This window comes from Eurosta solidaginis, chromosome 1 (genome assembly GCF_040869045.1).
Source record: "Eurosta solidaginis isolate ZX-2024a chromosome 1, ASM4086904v1, whole genome shotgun sequence".
NCBI classification, from domain to species: domain Eukaryota; kingdom Metazoa; phylum Arthropoda; class Insecta; order Diptera; family Tephritidae; genus Eurosta; species Eurosta solidaginis.
In genome coordinates, this window is record NC_090319.1 from 107,193,205 (window position 1) to 107,214,764 (window position 21,560).

At 39.9% G+C, this 21,560-nt stretch overlaps 3 protein-coding genes across 4 annotated transcripts in view; 1 reads left to right on the top strand and 2 right to left on the bottom strand.

Moving 5' to 3' along the window:
- LOC137236681 (adenosylhomocysteinase-like) overlaps positions 1-21,560 on the bottom strand; it is a 505,973-nt gene that overhangs the window by 135,494 nt on the left and 348,919 nt on the right. The gene's annotated exons all lie outside the window — the stretch shown is intronic.
- On the top strand, positions 6,690-9,134 carry LOC137237532 (jerky protein homolog-like). The gene is made up of 5 exons (XM_067761273.1): positions 6,690-6,772; positions 6,848-7,103; positions 8,118-8,333; positions 8,391-8,867; positions 8,934-9,134. Exons 1-5 carry the CDS (start codon positions 6,690-6,692, stop codon positions 9,132-9,134), a joined length of 1,233 nt encoding a protein of 410 aa, XP_067617374.1.
- Positions 17,616-21,560, bottom strand: part of LOC137236680 (uncharacterized) — an 85,500-nt gene continuing 81,555 nt past the window's right edge. For both annotated transcript variants that reach the window (XM_067759577.1, XM_067759578.1), the window contains exons 2-3: positions 18,187-18,480; positions 17,616-18,119 (exon numbers count right to left, since the gene is read on the bottom strand). In XM_067759577.1, the coding sequence (XP_067615678.1) occupies positions 17,616-18,119; positions 18,187-18,411 (729 nt within the window). In that variant the 5' untranslated portion in view covers positions 18,412-18,480. The remainder of the gene's footprint in view (positions 18,120-18,186; positions 18,481-21,560) is intronic.

The window sequence follows — 21,560 nt, forward strand, 5'->3', positions numbered from 1 at the left end:
TTATCAGATCATGTATTTCTCTTAGCTCTTCTTCCAAATCACTAGTGGATTTCCTGACATTTCTCTCCGCATTGGCATCTATCCCAAACTTCAAATCAGCTGGCAGTCTAAGGTCATTGCCAAAAATTACGTTTGCAGGGGTTTGGCCCGTTGTCTCATGCACTGCTGATCGGTAAGCCATCAAGAATAATGGTATGCGGGTATCCCATTCCTTATGGTATTTGTCTACTACTTTCCTTAAGTGCTCCTCCAATGTTCTATTGAATCGTTCTACCATACCATCGGATTGAGGATGCAATGCAGTTGTCCGTGTTTTTCGAATGCCCAATGACTTACACATTTCCTGGAACACAGCTGATTCGAAATTCCTGCCTTGGTCAGAATGTAACTCCATTGGTACACCATACCTTGCAACCCATTCGTTTTTAACCACTTCTGCTACTGTTTCTGCTTCTTGGTTTGGGATTGGGTATACCTCTGGCCATTTACTGAAATAATCCATAACCACCAGTACGTATTTGTTTCCGCGGTTACTAGTAGGAAATGGACCTGCGACATCCATGGCGATCATTTCAAATGGCGCACCTGAGTTATATTGCTTCATCTGGCCATGACTTCGTGTTCTGGGCCCTTTCGCTCTGCTGCAAACCTCGCAGTTCGCAATCCACTCAGTGACCGACTGACGGCAACCAACCCAATAGCATCTCTGTTTAATCTTCTCGAGCGTCTTCGTGATTCCAAGATGACCTCCGCTTGGACCATTATGCAGCTCGCTGAGCACGTCAGGAATCCTCTTTCTGGGAACAACTATCAGTTTATTCTTGTATTTACCATCCTCACTCTCCCATACTCGATGAAGGCAACCGGATATCAATTCTAAACTGTTCCACTGTGCCCAATATGACTTCGCAATGGGACTCTCTTCTCTGTTTGGTCTTTCATTTCGTTCGAGCCCTTGCATAACACGTGACAGATCTGCATCTTCTAGCTGGCACTTTCTTAGCTGTTCCTTGTCCCATTCATCTGTACATGTTATATTCATTAGCTGGACATCTATAATGTCTTCTTTAGCCTCGGCTTTTGAACAGTGCTTGCATTCCAAACTACATGGTCTTCGTGACATTGCATCAGCATTTCCATGGGTACTACCTTTTCGATGCTCAATGGAAAAGTCGTAGCTTTGTAGTCGCTCGATCCACCGTGCCAATTGTCCTTCCGGATTACGGAACTGCAGAAGCCATTTCAACGCTGCGTGATCTGTCCTGACACGGAATCGCTGGCCGTAGAGGTATTTGTGAAAATGTTTAATGCAGTCTACCAATGCCAACAGCTCTCTCCGCGTAACACAGTAGTTCCTCTCTGGTTTTCCAATCGAACGGCTGTAATATGCAACTACCTTCTCCTGTCCATCGACCAGTTGTGATAAAACGCCTCCTATAGCATATCCACTCGCATCTGTATCCAGAATAAATGTTGCTCCTGGAATCGGATATGCTAACATTGGGGCAGTGCACAAACGCTCCTTCAATGTTTGGAAAGCCACTTCTTGCTCCTTCTTCCATTCAAAAGCTTTGTTTTTTCTTGTAAGCTCATGGAGGCTATGGGCTACGCTGGAAAAATTTGGTACAAATCGGCGGTAATATGTGCACAGCCCAAGAAAACTTCTCAATTCATGTAGGTTCTGTGGTCTTGGCCAATCCTTTACAGCCTCTATTTTTTCGTTCGCAGTGCAGATGCCCTCTGTCGTTACCTTGTGACCCAAATAATTGACTTCTTTTTTAAACAGCGCACACTTTTTGGGACTTAACTTCAGACCAGCGCCAGCTATTCTCTGGAAAACTTCCTCCAAGTTCTTAAGATGTTCATCAAAGTTCTTGCCCAATACGATGATGTCGTCCAGGTACACCAAGCATGTTTTCCAATGTAGTCCTTTCAGTACCTGGTCCATGAGTCTCTCAAAAGTAGCCGGTGCATTACAAAGTCCAAAAGGCATCACTGTAAATTGCCAAAGACCATCACCGACACTGAAGGCTGTTTTCTCTTTATCTTCCTCCTTCACCTCCACTTGCCAGTAGCCGCTTTTCAAGTCCAGCGTGGAAAACCATTTCGTACCAGATAGCGAGTCCAGAGTGTCGTCAATTCTTGGCAATGGGTAGCTATCCTTTTTCGTTACGTCATTCAACTTCCGGTAGTCCACGCAAAACCTCATTTTTCCATCCTTCTTTTTTACAAGTACTACCGGTGAGCTCCATGGACTAGCTGATGGTTCGATGACGCCGCTGTCGCTCATTTCTTGAATGATTTGACTCACAACTTCCCGCTTCGCCAGTGGAACACTACGTGGAGCTTGACGGATCGGCCTCGCATCTCCAGTGTCAATTTGGTGTTTCACAACGTTGGTGCGGCCTGGTTTAGAATCATCCTGGTCAAATATGTTCGCGTACTTTAGGAGCAGTTGTTTTGCCTTACTCTGATAGGCTTCCTCTAGCCCATGCGTCCATGCCGTGATATCATTTGAAAGATCAGTATTACTAGATGAAACGTATTCCTGGAGCTGTTCACAGTTAATAACTACTTCGGCCTCTTGGCATCTTCCCAAAATAGCTCCTTTGGTCAAATTGAATGGTGACTTGAACTCATTGAGTACTCTTACCGGAATACGTCCATCTTGTTTTGTCATAGCCAGGGTTTTTTCTACAAGTATGTTCAGTGCTGATTTATTTGCTGCTTCGACAACCCACAATTTGTTTGTCGCACAATCTCCATCTACCTTTGCCCAGATGACTGCTTCTGATTTTGGTGGTATTTGCTGACTCTCTTCCACCAGCACTCGTTTACTGCTGTAGCCTCTCTCGTAGCCGAAATTAAGTGGCACATCCATGTTCTTATATCGCATCGTCTTGCTTTGCATATCGATCTTGATGCCTTGGTTGATTAAGAAGTCCACTCCAATTATGATTTCATCAACAATACCTGCCACTATAAAATTGTGAAGTACCGTGACGTTCCCAATTGCTACTTCACATTCTACTTCTCCAATTACCTGGGTGTCCTCTCCCGTGGCTGTACGTAATCTTGCTCCAAGCAATGGTCTTATCTTCTTGTTGACTAAATCCGCTCGAATGATGGAATGAGATGCACCCGTATCTACAGTCAGTAACCGTTCCTTTCCGTCCACATGTCCTCCAACAGTAAGATTGCTTGACCTTCTTCCAATTTGCGAGATAGAGATTATGGGGCATTCAATTGAGGGAGCCAGCTGTCGCCCCTTGCGGCTGACTCGCTTTAGTTTAACGATTGAGTGGATTTGGAGATATGCTCGTCTCCTTCAGCTCTGCGTTTACGGCCACCCACATTGTTGGAACTATTGGAATTGCTACTGCAATGACGTGCAATGTGACCTGGGTTACCGCACTTGAAACATTTCATAACTCCGGCATTTTTCTGTTGTGATCCCTTCAGAGCTTCCAAAATTGTATCTACCCACTCCGGCCTTTCTACTTCCACACGATGAGCTTTGTATGCTGGTTTACTCAATAATGACGCCGTTTCCTGGGTCAATGCATGGGATACCGTTTCAGAAAATGTTTGCTTTGGGTTGGCGTATGTGGCTCGCTTCGTTTCGACGTCCCGTATGCCATTTATGAAGCTCTGAATCTTCACTCTTTCCGTGTATTCCACGGGTGCATCCGCATTTGCAAGATGAGCCAATCTTTCAATGTCCGAAGCAAACTCCTGCAAAGTCTCGTTAGCTTTTTGGTAGCGGTTTTGCAATTCTATTTGAAATATCTGTTTCCTGTGTTCGCTTCCGTATCGCCGTTCTACAGCAGCCATCAATGCGTCATAACTGTTCCGTTCGTACTCTGGAATAGTCTGTAAGATTTCCGCGGCAGGCCCTTTCAGTGCCACGAACAGAGCTGCAACTTTATCTTCAGCATTCCATTGGTTCACTGCTGCGGTCTTCTCAAACTGTAGCTTAAAGACCTGAAAAGGAACAGAACCGTCAAAGGATGGTGTCTTTACCTTTGGATTACTCGTTGAAACTTCTGGGCGATTTAGTTGCAACTGCTCGATACGTCCTCTCAAAGCATCCACCTCGGCCTCGATTTTATCCTGTCGACCACTGAAGCCTTCATGAAACTGGGTTAGTTTTTCTTCCATATGCGCTTCCAGTTTAGATGATATACGGACTTCCTGCTCTTCTAGTTGTGTGGAGATCTGAGATGATATCTGTGCTGAAATTTGTGAAATACGCGTTTCTTGTGCTTCAATTTTCGATGTTATTTCTGACGACATTTCTGCAATACGTGTCTTCTGTTCTTCCATCTTGGATGTTATACGGTTCTCCTGGGATTCTAGTTGAGATGCCAGTTGAGATGTTATATCTGTCTTTTGCGATTCCAGTTGAGAAGCCACTGTCGATGTTTGAGCAGATATTGCAGCCAAAATCATGTTCAAGTCTGTGCTCGTAACTGTCTGCGATGTTTCGTTTTTCTCTTCAATTTTAGTTACTTCCTCGCCATCAAGATGAAAGTCATACTCTTCCACATCAATTCCTTCCGCTTCCATTGCCTCTCGTAGCCGTGCCTGAAGTTCAAGTTTAACGCCGCTTGTATTCAATCCACGGCTCTCCAACTCCTTCTTTAGTTGCTGGATCTTCAATTCACTGAACTTTGCCATGTCCTTGTTGTCCTCCGGAATTTATTCAACAATTCCTCTTCTGACACCAATTGTAACGAATTTACTTGCAAATCCTCTTATTTGCCCCTTTTGCTAGGTTCGTATCGCTAAACTGTTGAATAAATAACTCCAATATTGAATAATGGAAAAATGGCCTTTATTAAAATGCTTCACAATAACACTCAAACTGTGCAACGAATAGCTTAATAACCAAACTGATAGCTCAAATGAAACTCCACTAATCAAAATAATACTGGTATTGCTCGCTAGATATCTTCTTAGTCGTAACTGCTGATCAACTCAAATCAAACTGAATTACTTCTTACTCGCCTGCACCGCTTTTATAGTTTACGCTGCATACTTCTAGGCTCTTCGATTTCCAGAAGTTACTAGTTGTTTCGGCTACAAAATCGCCAGCCACAACTACGTGCACAAATTATTGCCCTCTCTTGTGACCACTGAGATAAGATATATGCATGTGTTTGTGCATTGCCGCTCCGCTGCTCGTATACGTACATATGTGTAGACGCAATTATTTATTCGTTTATGTAAACACATAAAGATTGAATTATTGATGTGAATGTTTGTAGTTTACAGTCTCTCGCGCGCCCATAGCCGTATAAGTAAATGCATCTGTGTGTGACATCTCTCTGGGCTGCCTTATATATGTGTATACTTGATTTGATTATTAACGTAAATACTGCTTGGCATGGCCTTAGCATCGCCTTAGTGATGGGATAACTTAGGGGTGGTAATATCCGTGACAATATGACACAACGGGCCAAACTCCCCCAAAGGTAATTTTTGGCAATGACCTTCGACTGCCAGCTGATTTGAAGTATGGGATAGATGCCGATGCGGAGAGGAATGTCAAGAAATCCACTGGTGTCTTGGAAGAAGAGCTGAGAGAGATACACGATTTGGTAAGGCAACGAGCAAAGATTATGAGTGACAAGATGAAAGCGAGGAACGATAAAGCAATTAATTCGGAAGGGTTTCAGGAAGGAGATTTGGTGCTGCTTACAACCCTCAACGAAAAAAAGGTTTGTCCCCGAAATTGCGGTGTAACTGGGAAGGTCCATACAAAGTTGTAAAACGGATCAACGATGTAGTGTACCGCATACAAACCACTACCAAACCACGAACCAAAATGAAAGTGGTTCATTTGGAGAGATTAGCAGCGTTTAGATCGGGAGGTTTGTCTGATCGGGACGATCAGACTTAGGTGGAGGGCAGTGTGACGACTATGAGTGACACTAAGTGATACTCACATCCCTAGTCTGATGCTAAGTAAATAAAGTCACAACAACAATAAAGCAGACAGTCACTTGTATCTACATAAACGAATCAATCATTGCGTCTACATATATGTACCATGTACGTATACGAGCAGCGGAGAGTAAATGCACTAACACATGCATATATCTGAGATTCTCCTATAAGTATGCAATGAGAAAAACTATAAAAATGTGCAATTATAGTTACAGCTGAGAAGTTTGAGAGCTACTGGACTAGTAGATTCTGGAAGCGCCTAGAAGATGTATAAAATTGTGCAATTTTAGATATAGCTGAGAAGTTTGAGAGCTCATGGACAATGCTAGTAGATTCTAGAAAATGCGAACGAGGAAACCAAAGAGTATAAAAGGCGACAAATGTAGAGGCGCTGTAATTCAGTTTGATTTGAGTTGTCAATCAGTTTCGATTAAGACGATATCTAGCGAGCAATAGCAGTATTATTTTGAATAGTAGAGTTTCATTGAGCTATCAATCAGTGTGGTTATTAAGCAAGCTATTCGTTGCATAGTTTGAGTGTTATTGTGAAGTACCTTAATAAAGGCAATTTTGCATTATTACAAATTGGAGTTATTTATTCAACAGTTTAGTGATTCGAACTTAGCAGAGGATTGCAAATAAGAGGATTTACAAGTAAAATTCGTTACAGTATTGTAGAAAATTAAGAGGATCCTGAAGATGACATTCCTTTGAGTGTTCTTCGAAGCAACTTAATTATGAATGTAAGAGATTTGGAGGAAGGTACAGCCAATCTTTTGTCATACTTGAGACCTGAGCCTGAGGTTTGTGTTTTAGAACCGTTAGTCAAAGAAGTTTTATTTTTTTATTTTTATTAAATTTCACATTAGGTTTAATTCACTGCTTTCAACGTTAGAGAATGGAGCGATGATGCTATTGAATGTAATGACAATGAAATAGGGGAAATTTCCGACGATGATGGTGACTGTTCTGTGGAGGCAGATAAAACGATTACATCAAAGGAAGCTATTGACATGTTTAATAAAATTTTGGAATGGGCTGAAATTGAAATGGTTAATAAATCGGATTTAAATGTGTTGAAGAAGCTCAGGGAAAAGGAAGTTTTTAAGATGCTTGAACAAAAGAAACAACAAAAGAGGATTACGAACTTCGTAAGCCGATATCTATTTTTTGGAGGCTAAGTTCGCAAAACGGAGATAGTACTTTGTTTACTTAAACCTCAATCTCTACGAAAAAGTGGGTTTTGTCCAATACCCAGAAAAAAAGTTGATTTTGTCGCATAGTGTTAGTATTATAAATACGAAGCAACAGGTTTGACTCACTTATTTACTTCGACTTCCCCTATTCATGATATTTGGCATGTCTTTATTAACTTTTCAATGCAAACCCTGCAATTTTTCCTCCAAAAATATCATGAGTTTCAGGTCTAAGTATAATAAGAATCAGGTAAAATAACAGTTGCAATAAATATTGACAGTGCTATAACTTCTTTGTTTATTATTTTAGTAATATGGTTTCAAATCAACATTTTCTTGAATTTTTAAGTACTTTCGTTTGGTAAGGAAAAAAACATACATTAGGGGGTGGGGGTAAAATTTTGTTAGCTGACCTAATCATGTGAAAGCGTCTTCATAGCTTAAAAGGACATTAAACGGAAATGTGAAGCTTCTCAGCGCCAAAATGACATCTCAATTTTAAAAATCGGATGTCAAATAACCAAGTTACAACGAAAAAACCGTTTCGGCTGTATTTCGAAGGATAAAAAAAAATAAAAAAAATTTGTCCGAAACCCTCTCAACATAATCCTCAAATTTAGGGGCAGACATTAGCAACTTTTTTTTTCGACCCAGTCTAGTGTATATCTACATATACCAATACATGTATATATACAGTGCACTCGCGATAATATTAACACCCTATTATATGAACATCCCAAAATATGAACACTTTTTCACTTCCATTGAGTACTCTAAAATATGAACTTTCGGCAAAGGCTCTAAAATATGAACATTATTGATTTTCAAATTTCTATCGAATTTCAAGAGCCTCATAAATTGGGGACTCCCCTAGTTATTTAAATTTAAAATGTACATAACCGTCGCTGAGAAATGCTCGCGTTCACTCGTATACACATGCTTACATGCTATGCTTTCTCCAACGTGCAGTCGTCAAGTGCAAAGATGGAAAAGCAAAGAGTAACTTTCTTGTGCTGTTCAAATGCGTCAGGATCTCATCAACTCAAGCTTCTTGTAGTCGGAAAGGCTAAAAACCCCCGTTGGTTTAAAGGTTTCGACTGCCCATTGTATTATCGACATTCTAAATCCGCTTGGATGACTGCGGCTATTTTTAAAGATTGGTTCCACCATTCATTCATACCTGAGGTAAGCTTTCATATGTAATTCTATCTCACTAGCTTAAAGCTCATAAATATTGTTTAGGTTACAAAGTTTTTGATAGAGAAGGGATTACCAGTAAAAGCTATCCTTCTAATTAATAACGCTCCATCGTATTCACCCGAGGATGAACTAAAAAGTGAAGGCGGCTGCATATTAGCAAGGTTTATGCCACCAAATGTCACCCCTCTTATACAACCTATGGATCAAAACGCAATCAGGATTACGAAACTTTACTATAGAAACAGTATTTTGGCTTCTGTGGCTGCAAAGGGGTTTAAGTTGCTTGAGGCTCTAAAGCAAATTACACTTAAGGACGCGATTGTTACTTTAGAATCTGCATGGAGTAAGGTAGATGCTGTTGTGCTATCCAAACGTTGGAGCAATGTTCTAAGTATGGTAGAAAATCAAGAGGATCCTGAAGATGACATTCCTTTGAGTGTTCTTCGAAGCAACTTAATTATGAATGTAAGAGATTTGGAGGAAGGTGCAGCCAATCTTTTGTCATACTTGAGACCTGAGGTTTGTGTTTTAGAACCGATAGTCAAAGAAGTTTTATTTTTTTATATTTATTAAATTTCACTTAAGGTTGAATTCATTGCTTTCAACGTTAGAGAATGGAGCGATGATGCTATTGAATGTAATGACAATGAAATAGAGGAAATTTCCGACGATGATGGTGACTGTTCTGTGGAGGCAAAAAAACGATTACATCAAAGGAAGCTATTGACATGTTTAATAAAACTTTGGAATGGGCTGAAATTGAAATGGTTGATAAATCGGATTTAAATGTGTTGAACAAGCTCAGGGAAAAGGAAACTTTAATATGCTTGAACAAAAGAAACAACAAAAGAGGATTACTGATTTTTTTTCGACATGAATTTTTCCAAAAATTTTACTGAATATGAATTTATTCATAACTAACTTTTTGACTGTAACTGATTTTTTACTTGTGTAATGTGAAAAATTGAATGAGTAACGTTTCTTTTGCGGTTTTAAATAAAAAATATATGTCTTAAAACTAATTAAATATAATATTTTTCAATTTAGTTGCCTGTCGTAAATATGAACAATCCCGCAAAACTGAACAAGCCTGGTTCATATTATCGCGAGTGCACTGTATATGTATATAATATTGTAACGAATATTAGCAACACCAAAGAGTATATATTTGTTAAGAGGCGTCACTCGATACTTTTGTTGTTGCCAAAGCAACCCTGTCATGTCGAATGTGATTCTCAAGGAAGTTTTGTTTAGTTTTCTTTAACTGCATCCTATATATTTATGCGGTGAAGTGACTTTGCATAATTACAATTTTTGGAAAGAGAATTAATTAATTAATTTAATACAATCAATAAAATTAACACAAATACCCCACGAAAATATATAGAAGGCGTTTTTATAAATACATCTGACAAAAAAACCAACGACTACCTTGAGAAAACATCGAGTAATTTGCTTTTGTAACAACAAAAGTATCGAGTGACGCCTCTTAACAAATATATACTCTTTGGCAACACTAGGGGTACTGTCATCTCTAAGCCGATGATAAGCAGTGACGTGAATGCACATCAATAATTCAATCATTATGCCTACACATATGTATGTATACGCAGCGGAGAAGCAACAAACACATGCAGATATCTTATCTGAGATATGCAATTATAATTGTGGAAATGTCGCTCACAAACACACGCGCATAGGAAAGCTATACACGTACATCTGTAGTATAATTATAACTGATAACCAACTAGTAGATTCGAGAACAGAAGCGCCTAGAAGATGCAACGAGGAAATCAAAGATTATAAAAGGCCTCAACAATAGAGGCGCTAGGAGCAGTTTTGATTGAGTACGCAATCTGTCAGGCAATAGTAGAGTTATTTATTGTGAAGTACTTTAATAAAGGCCATTTTGCATTATTAAATACTGGAGTTATTTATTCAACAGTTTAGTGATTCGAATTTAGCAGAAGGTTGCAAATAAGAGGATTTGCAATTGGTGTCAGAAGAGGAATTGTTGAATAAATTCCGAAGACTTCGAATACAACTTGGACATGGCAAAATGGAGTGAATTGAAGATGCAGCAGCTGAAGAAGGAGTTGGAGAGCCGTGGATTGAATATAAGCGGCATTAAAATCGAACTTCAAGCACGACTACGAGAGGCAATGGAAGCAGAACGAATTAACGTGGAAGAGTATGTCTTTCCTCTTGATGGCGAGGAGACAACAAAAATTGAAGAGAAAAATGAAACATCGCAGACAGTTACGAGCACAGACTTGAACATGATATTGGCAGCAATATCTGCACAAACATCGACAGTAACATCAATGTCGTCGCGAATATTATCCCAAATGGAAGAACAGAAGAGACGTATTGTTAGAAATAACATCGAAGATTGAAGCACAAGAAACGCGTATTTCAGAAATGTCGACACAGGTTACATCCAAGATGGAAGCACAAGAGGAGCGTTTATCATTGCAGGTGGCACAAATGTCTTCGCAATTAGAAGCACAGAATACAAAAATTGTACAGCTCGAGGACTAAATTGATGCCGAGATAGAAGCTTTGAGAGGTCGTATACAGGAGTTGCAACTAAATCGCCCAGTTGTTTCAGCAAGCAATACGAAGGTAAAAACTCCATATTTTGACGGCTCTGTTCCTTTCCAGGTGTTTAAGATTCAGTTTGAGAAGACCGCAGCAGTGAACAACTGGAGTGCTGAAGATAAAGTTGCTGTACTATACGTGGCATTGAAAGGATCTGCTGCTGAAATCCTAAAGAGTAGTCCCGGGGGGGGGGGGGGGGGGGGGGGAGCGGAACAACTACGAAACATTGATGAGTGCTCTAGAGAGGCGATACGGAAGCGAACACAGGAAGCAGATACACCAAATAGAGTTGCAAAACCGTTACCAAAAAGTTAATGAGACTTTGCAAAAGTTTGCTTCGGATGTTGAAAGGTTGGCTCATTTGGAAAATGCGGACGCACCCGTGGAATACACCGAGAGGGTAAAAATCCAGAGTTTTATAAATGGCATACGGGACGTAGAAACGAAGCGAGCGACATATTCAAACCCAAAACCAACATTCGCAGAAACGGTATCCCATGCACTGACACAAGAAACTGCCTCACTTTTGAGTAAGCCAGCGTACAAAGCCCATCGTGTGGAAGTAGAAAGGCCAGACTGGGTAGACACAATTTTGGAAGCATTAAAAGGAACGCAGCAGAAAAACGATGGTGCCGTCAAATGCTTTAAATTTGGAAAGCCAGTGCACATTGCACGTTATTGCAGTACCAATCCTAACAGTTCCAGCAATGTGGGTGGCCGTAAACGCAGAGCTGAAGGAGATGAGCAAATCTCCAAATCCACTCAATCGTTAAACTAAAGCGAGTCAGCCGCAAGGGGCGACAGCTGGCTCCCTCAATTGAATGCCGCATAATCTCTATCTCGCAAATTGGAAGAATGTCAAGCAATATTACTGTCGGAGGGAATGTGGATGGAAAGGAACGTTTACTGACTGTAGATACGGGTGCATCCCATTTAATCATTCGGTCAGATTTAGTCAACAAGAAGATAAGACCATTGCTTGGAGCAAGATTACGTACAGCCAAGGGAGAGGACACCTAGGTAATTGGAGAAGTAGCATGTGAAGTAGCAATCGGGAACGTCACGGTACTACACAGTTTTATAGTAGTGGATTGTTGATGAAATCATAATTGGAGTTTACTTATTAATCGACCAGGGCATCAATCGATATGCAAAGCAAGACGATGCGATATAAGAACATGGATGTGCCACTTAATTTCGGCTACGAGAGGGGCTACAGCAGTAAATGAGTGCTGGTGGAAGAGAGTCAGCAAATACCACCAAAATCCGAAGCAGTCATCTGGGCAAAGGTTGATGGAGATTGTGGGACAAACACATTGTGGGTTGTCGAAGCAGCAAACAAATCAGCACCGAACATACTTGTAGGAAAAACCTTGGCTATGACAAAACAAGATGGACGTATTCCGGTAAGAGTACTCAATGAGTTCAAGTCACCACTCAAACGGACCAAAGGAGCTATTTTGGGAAGATGCCAAGAGGCTGAAGTAGTTATTTACTGTGAACAGCTCCAGGAACACGTTTCATCTAGTAATACTGATCTTTCAAATGACATCACGGCATGGACGGAGGGGCTAGAGGAAGATTATCAGAGTAAGGCAAAGCAACTGCTCCTAAAGTACGCAAACATATTTGACCAGGATGGTTCCAAACCAGGCCGCACCAATGTTGTGAAACATCAAATTGACACTGCTGACGCGAGGCCGATACGTCAAGCTCCTCGTAGTGCTCCACTGGCAAAACGGGAAGTTGTAAATCAAATCGTACAAGAAATGAGCGACAGCGGCGTCATCGAACCATTAGCTAGTCCATGGAGCTCACCTGTGGTACTTGTGAAGAAGAAGGGTGAAGAAGAAGGATGGGAAAATGAGATTTTGCGAGGACTACCGCAAGTTGAACGACGTCACGAAAAAGGATAGCTACCCATTGCCAAGAATTGACGACACTCTGGACTCGCTCTCTGGTACGAAATGGTTTTCCACACTGGACTTGAAAAGTGGCTACTGGCAAGTGGAGGTGAAGGAGGAAGACAAAGGAAAAACAGCCTTCAGCGTCGGAGATGGTCTTTGGCAATTTACAGTAATGCCTTTTGGACTTTGTAATGCACCAGCTACTTATGAGAGACTCATGGATTAGGTATTGAAAGGACTGCACTGGAAAACACGCTTGGTATACCTGGACGACATCATCGTATTGGGCAAGAACTTCGATGAACATCTTAAAAACTTGGAGGAAGTTTTCCAGAGAATAGCTGGCGCTGGTCTGAAACTAAGTCCCAAAAAGTGTGCGCTGTTTAAAAAGGAAGTAAATTATTTGGGTCACAAGGTAACGACAGGAGGTATCGGGACAGCAAATAAGAAGATAGAGGCAGTAAAGGATAGGCCAAGACCACAGAACTTGCATGAATTAAAGTTTCCTTGGGCTGTGCACATATTACCGGCGATTTGTACCAAACTTTTCCAGCGTAGCCCATATCCTCCATGAGCTTACAAGAAAAAATAAAGCTTTTGAATGGAAGAAGGAGCAAGAAGTGGCTTTCCAAACATTGAAAGAGCGTTTGTGCACTGCCCCAATGTTGGCATATCCGATTCCAGGAGCAACCTTTATTCTAGATACAGATGCGAGTGGATATGCTATAGGAGGCGTTTATCAAAACTGGTCGATGGACAGGAGAAGGTAGTTGCATACTACAGCCGTTCGATTGGAAAACCAGGGAGGAACTATTGCGTTACACGGAGAGAGCTGTTGGCATTGGTAGAGTGCATTAAACATATTCACAAATATCTCTACGGCCAGCGATTCCGCGTCAGGACAGATCACGCAGCGTTGAAATGGCTTATGCAGTTCCGTAATCCAGAAGGACAATTGGCACGGTAGATCGAGCGGCTACAAAGCTATGACTTTTCCATTGAGCATCGGAAAGGTAGTACCAATGGGAATGCCGATGCAATGTCACGAAGACCATGTATTTTGGAATGCAAGCACTGTTCAAAGGCCGAGGCTAAATAAGACATTATAGATGTCCGGCTAATGACCATAACATGTATAGAGGAATGGGACAAGGAACAGCTAAGGAAGTGTCAGCTAGAAGATACAGATCTGTCACATATTATGCAAGGGCTGGAACGAAACGAAAGACCAAATAGAGAGATGTCAGCAGACAGTCCCATTGCGAAGTCATATTGGGCACAGTGGAACAGTTTAGAATTGATACCCAGTTGCTTGCATCGAGTATGGGAGAGTGAGGATGGTCAATGCAAGAAGAAACTGATAGTTGTTCCCAGAAAGAGGATTCCTGACGTGCTCAGCGAGCTGCGGAGGTCATCTTGGAATCACGAAGACGCTCGAGAAAATTAAAGGGAGATTCTATTGGGTTGATTGCCGTCAGTCGGTCACTGAGTGGATTGCGAACTGCGAGGTTTGCAGCAGAGCGAAAGGGCCCAAAACCCGAAGTCATGGCCAGATGAAGCAATATAACTCAGATGCGCCATTTGAAAGGATCGCTATGGATGTCGCAGGTCCATTTCCTACTAGCAACTGCGGAAACAAATATGTACTGGTAGTTATGGATGATTTCAGCAAATGGCCAGAGGTATATCCAATACCAAATCAAGAAGCGGAAACAGTAGCAGAAGTGTTTATAAACAATTGGGTTGCAAGGTATGGTGTACCAATGGAGTTACATTCTGACCAAGGCAGGAATTTCGAATCAGCTGTATTCCAGGAAATGTGTAAATCATTGGGCATTCGAAAAACACGGACAACTGCATTGCATCCTCAGTCCGATGGTATGTTGGAACGATTCAATAGAACATTGGAGGAACACTTAAGGAAAGTAGTGGACAAGTACCATAAGGAGTGGGATACCCGCACACCAATATTCTTGATGGCTTACCGATCAGCAGTGCATGAGACAACGGACCAAACTCCTGCAAAAACAATTTTTGGCAATGACCTTCGACTGCCAGCTGATTTGAAGTTTGGGATAGATGCCCATGCGGAGAGAAATGTCAAGAAATCCACTGGTGTCTTGGAAGAAGAGCCGAGAGAGATACACGATCTTGTAAGACAACGATCAAAGATTATGAGTGACAAGATTAAAGCCCGATACGATTAAGCAATTAATTCGGAAGGTTTTAAGGAAGGAGATTTGGTGCTGCTATAAAACCCACAACGAAAAAAAGGTTTGTCCCCAAAATTGTAGTGTAATTGGTAAGGCCCATACAAAGTTATAAAACGGATCAAAGATGTAGTGTACCACCAACCAAAATGAAAGTGGCCATTTGGAAAGGCTGGCAGCGTTTAGATCGAGAGATTTGTCTGATCGAGACGATCAGACTTAGGTGGAGGGCAGTGTAACGAATATTAGCAACACTAGGGGTACTGTCATCTCTAAGCCCATGCTAAGCAGTGACGCGAATGCACATCAATAATTCAATCATTATGCCTACACATATGTATGTATACGCAGCGGAGAAGCAACAAACACATGCAGATATCTTATCTGAGATATGCAATTATAATTGTGGAAGTGTCGCTCACAAACACACGCGCATAGGAGAGCTATACACGTACATCTGTAGTATAATTATAACAGATAACCAACTAGTAGATTCGAGAACAGAAGCGCCTAGAAGATGGAACGAGGAAATCAAAGAGTATAAAAGGCCTCAATAACAGAGGCGCTAGAAGCAATTTTGATTAAGCACGCAATCTGGCGGGCAATAGTAGAGTTATTTATTGTGAAGTACTTTAATAAAGGACATTTTGCATTATTAAATATTGGATTTATTTATTCAACAGTTTAGTGATTCGAACTTAGCAGAAGGTTGCAAATAAGAGGATTTGCAGTAAATTTGTTACAATATGAAAAAAATTACATAGCTTTCACATTGAACTTTTGTAAGAATTTTTCAATTTTCAGAGCCACCAACTTGTTAGGTATTCATCTAAAATAAACACAAATCTGACATAATGTATGTAATTTTATTTATTCATGTTTTATTTGTCTTACCAAAGTTTTAGACGCTGATAATTCCGCCGCTAGAAAAAGGGAATAAAGTACTAAAAATAAATAAATAAAAATAAATAACTAACAAATTGGAATAAAGTACTCGATATTTAGAAAAAAACATCGGTAATCGCACCACGAACCTGGTATCGATGTATCGATATTTATAGCAATACTTTTGCAGATCTACTTCCATGTGTGACTGTAAAACTTTTCATCGAATCCGAAACCCATTTCAGTTCCGCCAAAGGCAGAAAAGTACAACTAAATAACTGACGTACATATGTATGTACTTTATATGAATAAAACATGTTTCTTTTATGTCCGGTTTTTCAATGAAAGTTTCAACTGCAGTTGAAATTGAGATCAGTTAAAGTGGCCAAATTGAATTTTTTATTTTTATTCGATCCTAAAAGTAATGTTAACTCGCACTGGTCCTTTGTATGCAATTTTACACTGATATGCTGAAAACAGCAATTTCTGTAATGGCTTTCGTAGCAACGTATTTATTTTTCTACTCCTATTTCTTCAAAGCGGGTAAAAATTTTACCCTCTTCTGACCGTTGAAAATACATCACTACGTTTCAGATAGCGTACATCTTTTTTTATTTACTTCACCTGGTGCATTGTACAGGTCTACAAGTAGGATATGTAGCAGCACGCACATACACAGCCACGCTCACCTGATAAAATGCTTGTTCTTGTTCGTTTTTTTTGTGGATGCTATTTGGCACTGTTGTACTTCTTAGGACCAAAAAAAGTTTAGTAGCTGCTATCGAAAACTGCTTAAAATTTTTTTTCTTATATTACAAAGAAATATACTTATTTACTTTCAAACGAGCACTTAATTACATCTCTCTTTAATAACCATATATTTTGGACAATTTTAATTAACAAATTGTGATACTTTATTACCGGGGACGATTGCTAAAACACGACCAAAACCGTCGGGGGAGGTATTAATAGACGCGTTTTGGCCTCGCTTCAAATAATTCGAATACTTTTTCTCTTCGGACTATTGACAACAGGACAAAACGCGTCTATTCATTTATCTTTCCGATTTTTTGGACGGGTTATTGCAGTCGACCTCGGTTTCAAACTGTTTTTCGCGGAGAACTTTTGAACGGGTAATAAAACTTAACTCACGTGTCTGTATTCTTAATACTGAAATAACTACGCGTCCTCAGATACCCCAATTGAAGACTTTTTTATAATTTTCTGAAGGACCAATATGGGTGCACTTAAAATTTCCTACTAAATTCGTTCAAAAAAATTTACCATCACAGCAACCCATATCTGATATTCCGATCCCTTTTTTGCTTCCCTGTGTCGCTTTTGACGAAGCAACCCCGGTAATTTTGACACTTCGTTCAGTGTCAAAACTCATGTTCCACGCAGGTTCCACTGGATTCCACGCTAGTTTGACACTGACCGAAATGTCAAACTGCCGTGTGTTAGAAAGGGAAAGAAATTGTTTCCCTCTCATACATATCATACTTGTAAACCTGTACAATGACCTGGTGATTCCACCATGCTAAATACCATAACTTAGAGAAATTTTAAATTATAGATATTGGGATTAAACAGTTGTTTATTTTTTAATATTCAATCTTTACATTCGTTTTAATACATACAATTGCTATTGTTATGTTTCCAAATTATGTTTTTCTTAACAATTTTCCTGACCCATGCATTCTGGTTTCGGCTCCTTCATTAATAGACCGAGGGGTTACATTATCCGACTGCTTTTTGTTCAGAGAGAAAGAGCTCGCCACAGCTCTCAAATTTTTGGGTTTTTTATTAAGCACACTGGAGAGGCTGCTAGCCTTTTTTTGTTGAACAAGCTTTGGCCGTTTTAAAATAGGATATGGTGAACTTTTTATTTGTGGTGGAGATAAATCTCTTTTAAAAGACTTTAATCCCCTAACGGATTTCTTTTTTGTATCTTTAGATTTTTCCAATGGCTCTTTCGAAATTGCTTCTTCCACAGGAGGTGGCGGATTCCTTAGTGCCATTATAGCATCTTTATTTTCTTTTATTCTTCTGTAACCCTCTGGTGTGATGCTTTTAAATTTCGTTTCTCTAATGGCCCATAAAGTTGACGCGAGCTGAGCAATAACTGCGGTTGAATTTCTAACCTTTTCTTTTATTTGCTGCAATGACTTTACATACAAAAAGTGTGTCAAATTAGCTTTTAATAGTTTAATTACAAATTCAAAACTCATCTACCTTTTGATCTTTTTCGAATATAGTCAGCATAGATACCACCAAAAATGCTACAAAAATTAGAACGAAAGAGGACAGTAACATTCCATCGAATGTACCCACAGAGTCTAATTGGTTGTCGAAAATGAAACGGAATAATTTTGAGAAACCATTGCACATCTTTTGTGAATAGGGGTAGGTGCACGTAAATTCAGTCCAAAATTTTAAAGCCGGATCTTTGTCGTCCATGCTGCCTATTTTCTTACTTGACGTAACAATTTGAAAAATTGCAAAAAATATTTACTTTTCACTGATTTCCTAAAATATAAGAAAATTTATTTTTGACTCAACATAAAAATACAAGACAATTAGACAATTTCCATGGAGAAAAGTGTTTTTCCCTGCAGGGAAATTGTAAGCTGAAGCCCACTTGGGTATAGTGGACTCATTTTTCAGTGCACTTAGCATTCCACTGTAAAAACGTATTTCGGTAAAGGTCTAGGTAACAGTCAAGAACAGGGGTCGACTGCTAATACTTATCCAAAAATATCGAGAGAGGTGTCAAAAGACGCGTATTGACCTCGACAACAATAATCCGAAAGCGGAAAATAAAAATTTTAACTCGTTCAAAAGATATTAACGAAAAACCGAAAAATGACCCCGGTCCCTCCGAAACGCGGGGTCGGATCCACAGTATTTTTGCGCAGAATACCTTTCTGCGTTGGCAGACTCCGGCCGCGCTTAAAAAATTACCTTCGCCGGTCCACCAATGGTGTTGGATCAAAATTAAATCCGTGCAAAATCTCTTTGCACACAAAATTTTTTTTTTTGGGTGGGATTCATAAGATTTTTGCGCAGAGCACATTTTTGCATTGGCTGCTTAGTCCGCTTTTACAAAAAATTACCCTGGTTGAGAACAGCACCGGTTTATAGATCAACGTTACATCAGCGCAGAATACTCTTCTACACAACTTTTTTTCTGTGTACAACAAAATCATCAAATTTGCAATTACCCCATGAGCATTTTCAACTTCTTTTGTAAGTTTATCTTCATTATAATTTATTAGTTTGTAATTTATTAGTTTCCGATTTTGGATTTGCAATGCTGGGTATAAAACGCATCTCTTGTCACCGATATTTTATTAACATATTAACATATTTAAATTTTTTCATAGTCTTCACTTAATTTTAAAACAAAACAAGTAAGGAAGGCTAAGTTCGGGTGTAACCGAACATTATATACTCAGTTGAGAGCTGTGGAGACAAAGTAAGGGAAAATCACCATGTTGTAAAAAGAACCTAGGGTAACCCTGGAATGTGTTTGTATGAAATGTGTATCAAATGGAAGGTATTAAAGAGTATTTTAAGAGGAAGTGGGCCATAGTTCTATAGATGGACGCCATTCAGGGATATCGCCATAAAGGTGGACCAGGCCTGACTCTAGAATTTGTTTGTACGATATGGGTATCAAATGAAATGTGTTAATGATAATTTTAAAAGGGAGTGGGCCTAAGTTCTATAGGTGGACGCCTTTTCGAGATATCGCCATAAAGGTGGACCAGGGGTGACTCTAGAATTTATTTTTTACGATATGGGTATCAAATGAAAGGTATTAATGAGTATTTTAAAAGGGCGTGGGCCTAAGTTCTGTAGATGGACGCCTTTTCGAGATATCGCCATAAAAATGGACCAGGGGTGACTATAGAATTTGTTTGTACGATATGAGTATCAAATGAAAGGTGTTAATGAGTATTTTAAGAGGGCGTGGGCCTTAGTTCTATATGTGGAGGCCTTTTCGAGATATTGTCATAAAGGTGGACCAGGGGTGACTCTAGAATTTGTTTGTACAATATGGGTATCAAATGAAAGGTGTTAATGAGTATTTTAAAAGGGTGTGGGCCTTAGTTCTATAGGTGGACGCCTTTTCGAGATATCGCCATAAAGGTGGATCAGGGGTGACTATAGAATTTGTTTGTACGATATGAGTACCAAATGAAAGGTGTTAATGAGTATTTTAAGAGGGCGTGGGCCTTAGTTCTATATGTGGAGGCCTTTTCGAGATATTGTCATAAAGGTGGACCAGGGGTGACTCTAGAATTTGTTTGTACAATATGGGTATCAAATGAAAGGTGTTAATGAGTATTTTAAAAGGGTGTGGGCCTTAGTTCTATAGGTGGACGCCTTTTCGAGATATCGCCATAAAGGTGGATCAGGGGTGACTCTAGAATGCGTTTGTACGACATGGGTATCAAACGAAAGGTGTTAATGAGTATTTTAAAAGGGCGTGGGCCTTATTCTATATGTGGGGGCCTTTTCGAGATATCGCCATAAAGGTGGACCAGGGGTGACCCTAGAATTTATTTTTTACGATATGGGTATCAAATGAAAGGTATTATTGAGTATTTTAAAAGGGCGTGGGCCTAAGTTCTGTAGATGGACGCTTTTTCGAGATATCGCCATAAAGATGGACCAGGGGTGACTCTAGAATTTCTTTGTACGATATGGGTATCAAATGAAAGGTGTTTATGAGTATTTTAAAAGGGCGTGGACCTTAGTTCTATAGGTGGACGCCTTTTCGAGATATCGCCATAAAGGTGGATCAGGGGTGACTCTAGAATTTTTTTGTACGATATGGGTATCAAATGAAAGGTGTTAATGAGTATTTTAAAAAGGAGTGGGCCTTAGTTCTATATGTGGACGCCTTTTCGAGATATCGCCATAAACGTGGACCAGGGGAGACTCTAGAATGTGTTTGTACGATATGGGTATCAAATTAAAGGTATTAATGGGGGTTTTAAAAGGGAGTGGCCCTTAGTTGTATATGTGAAGGCGTTTTCGAGATATCGACCAAAATGTGGACCAGGGTGATCCAGAACATCATCTGTCGGGTACCGCTAATTTATTTATATATGTAATACCACGAACAGTAATCCTTCCAAGATTCCAAGGGCTTTTGATTTCGCCCTGCAAAATTTTTTCATTCTCTTCTACTTAATATGGTAGGTATCACACCCATTTTACCAAGTTTTTTCTAAAGTTATATTTTGCGTCAATAGACCAATACAATTACCATGTTTCATCCCTTTTTCCGTATATGGTATATAATTATGGCATTTTTTTCATTTTTCGTAATTTTCGATATCGAAAAAGTGGGCGTGGTCATAGTCCGATTTCGGCCATTTTTTACACCAATACAAAGTGAGTTCAGATAAGTACGTGAACTGAGTTTAGTAAAGATATATCGATTTTTGCTCAAGTTATCATGTTAACGGCCGAGCGGAAGGACAGACGGTCGACTGTGTATAAAAACTGGGCGTGGCTTCAGCCGATTTCGCCCTTTTTCACAGAAAACAGTTATCGTCCTAGAATCTAAACATCTACCAAATTTCACAAGGATT

Bases quoted from the DNA above. Each gene is read 5' to 3' on its own strand.
- LOC137237532 (XM_067761273.1), top strand. From the start codon at position 6,690: ATGAATGTAAGAGATTTGGAGGAAGGTACAGCCAATCTTTTGTCATAC. The intron at 6,773-6,847 runs GTTAGTCAAAGA...TTTCAACGTTAG, and splicing joins GAGGTTTGTGTTTTAGAACC to AGAATGGAGCGATGATGCTA. The intron at 7,104-8,117 runs GTAAGCCGATAT...TCCAACGTGCAG, and splicing joins AAAAGAGGATTACGAACTTC to TCGTCAAGTGCAAAGATGGA.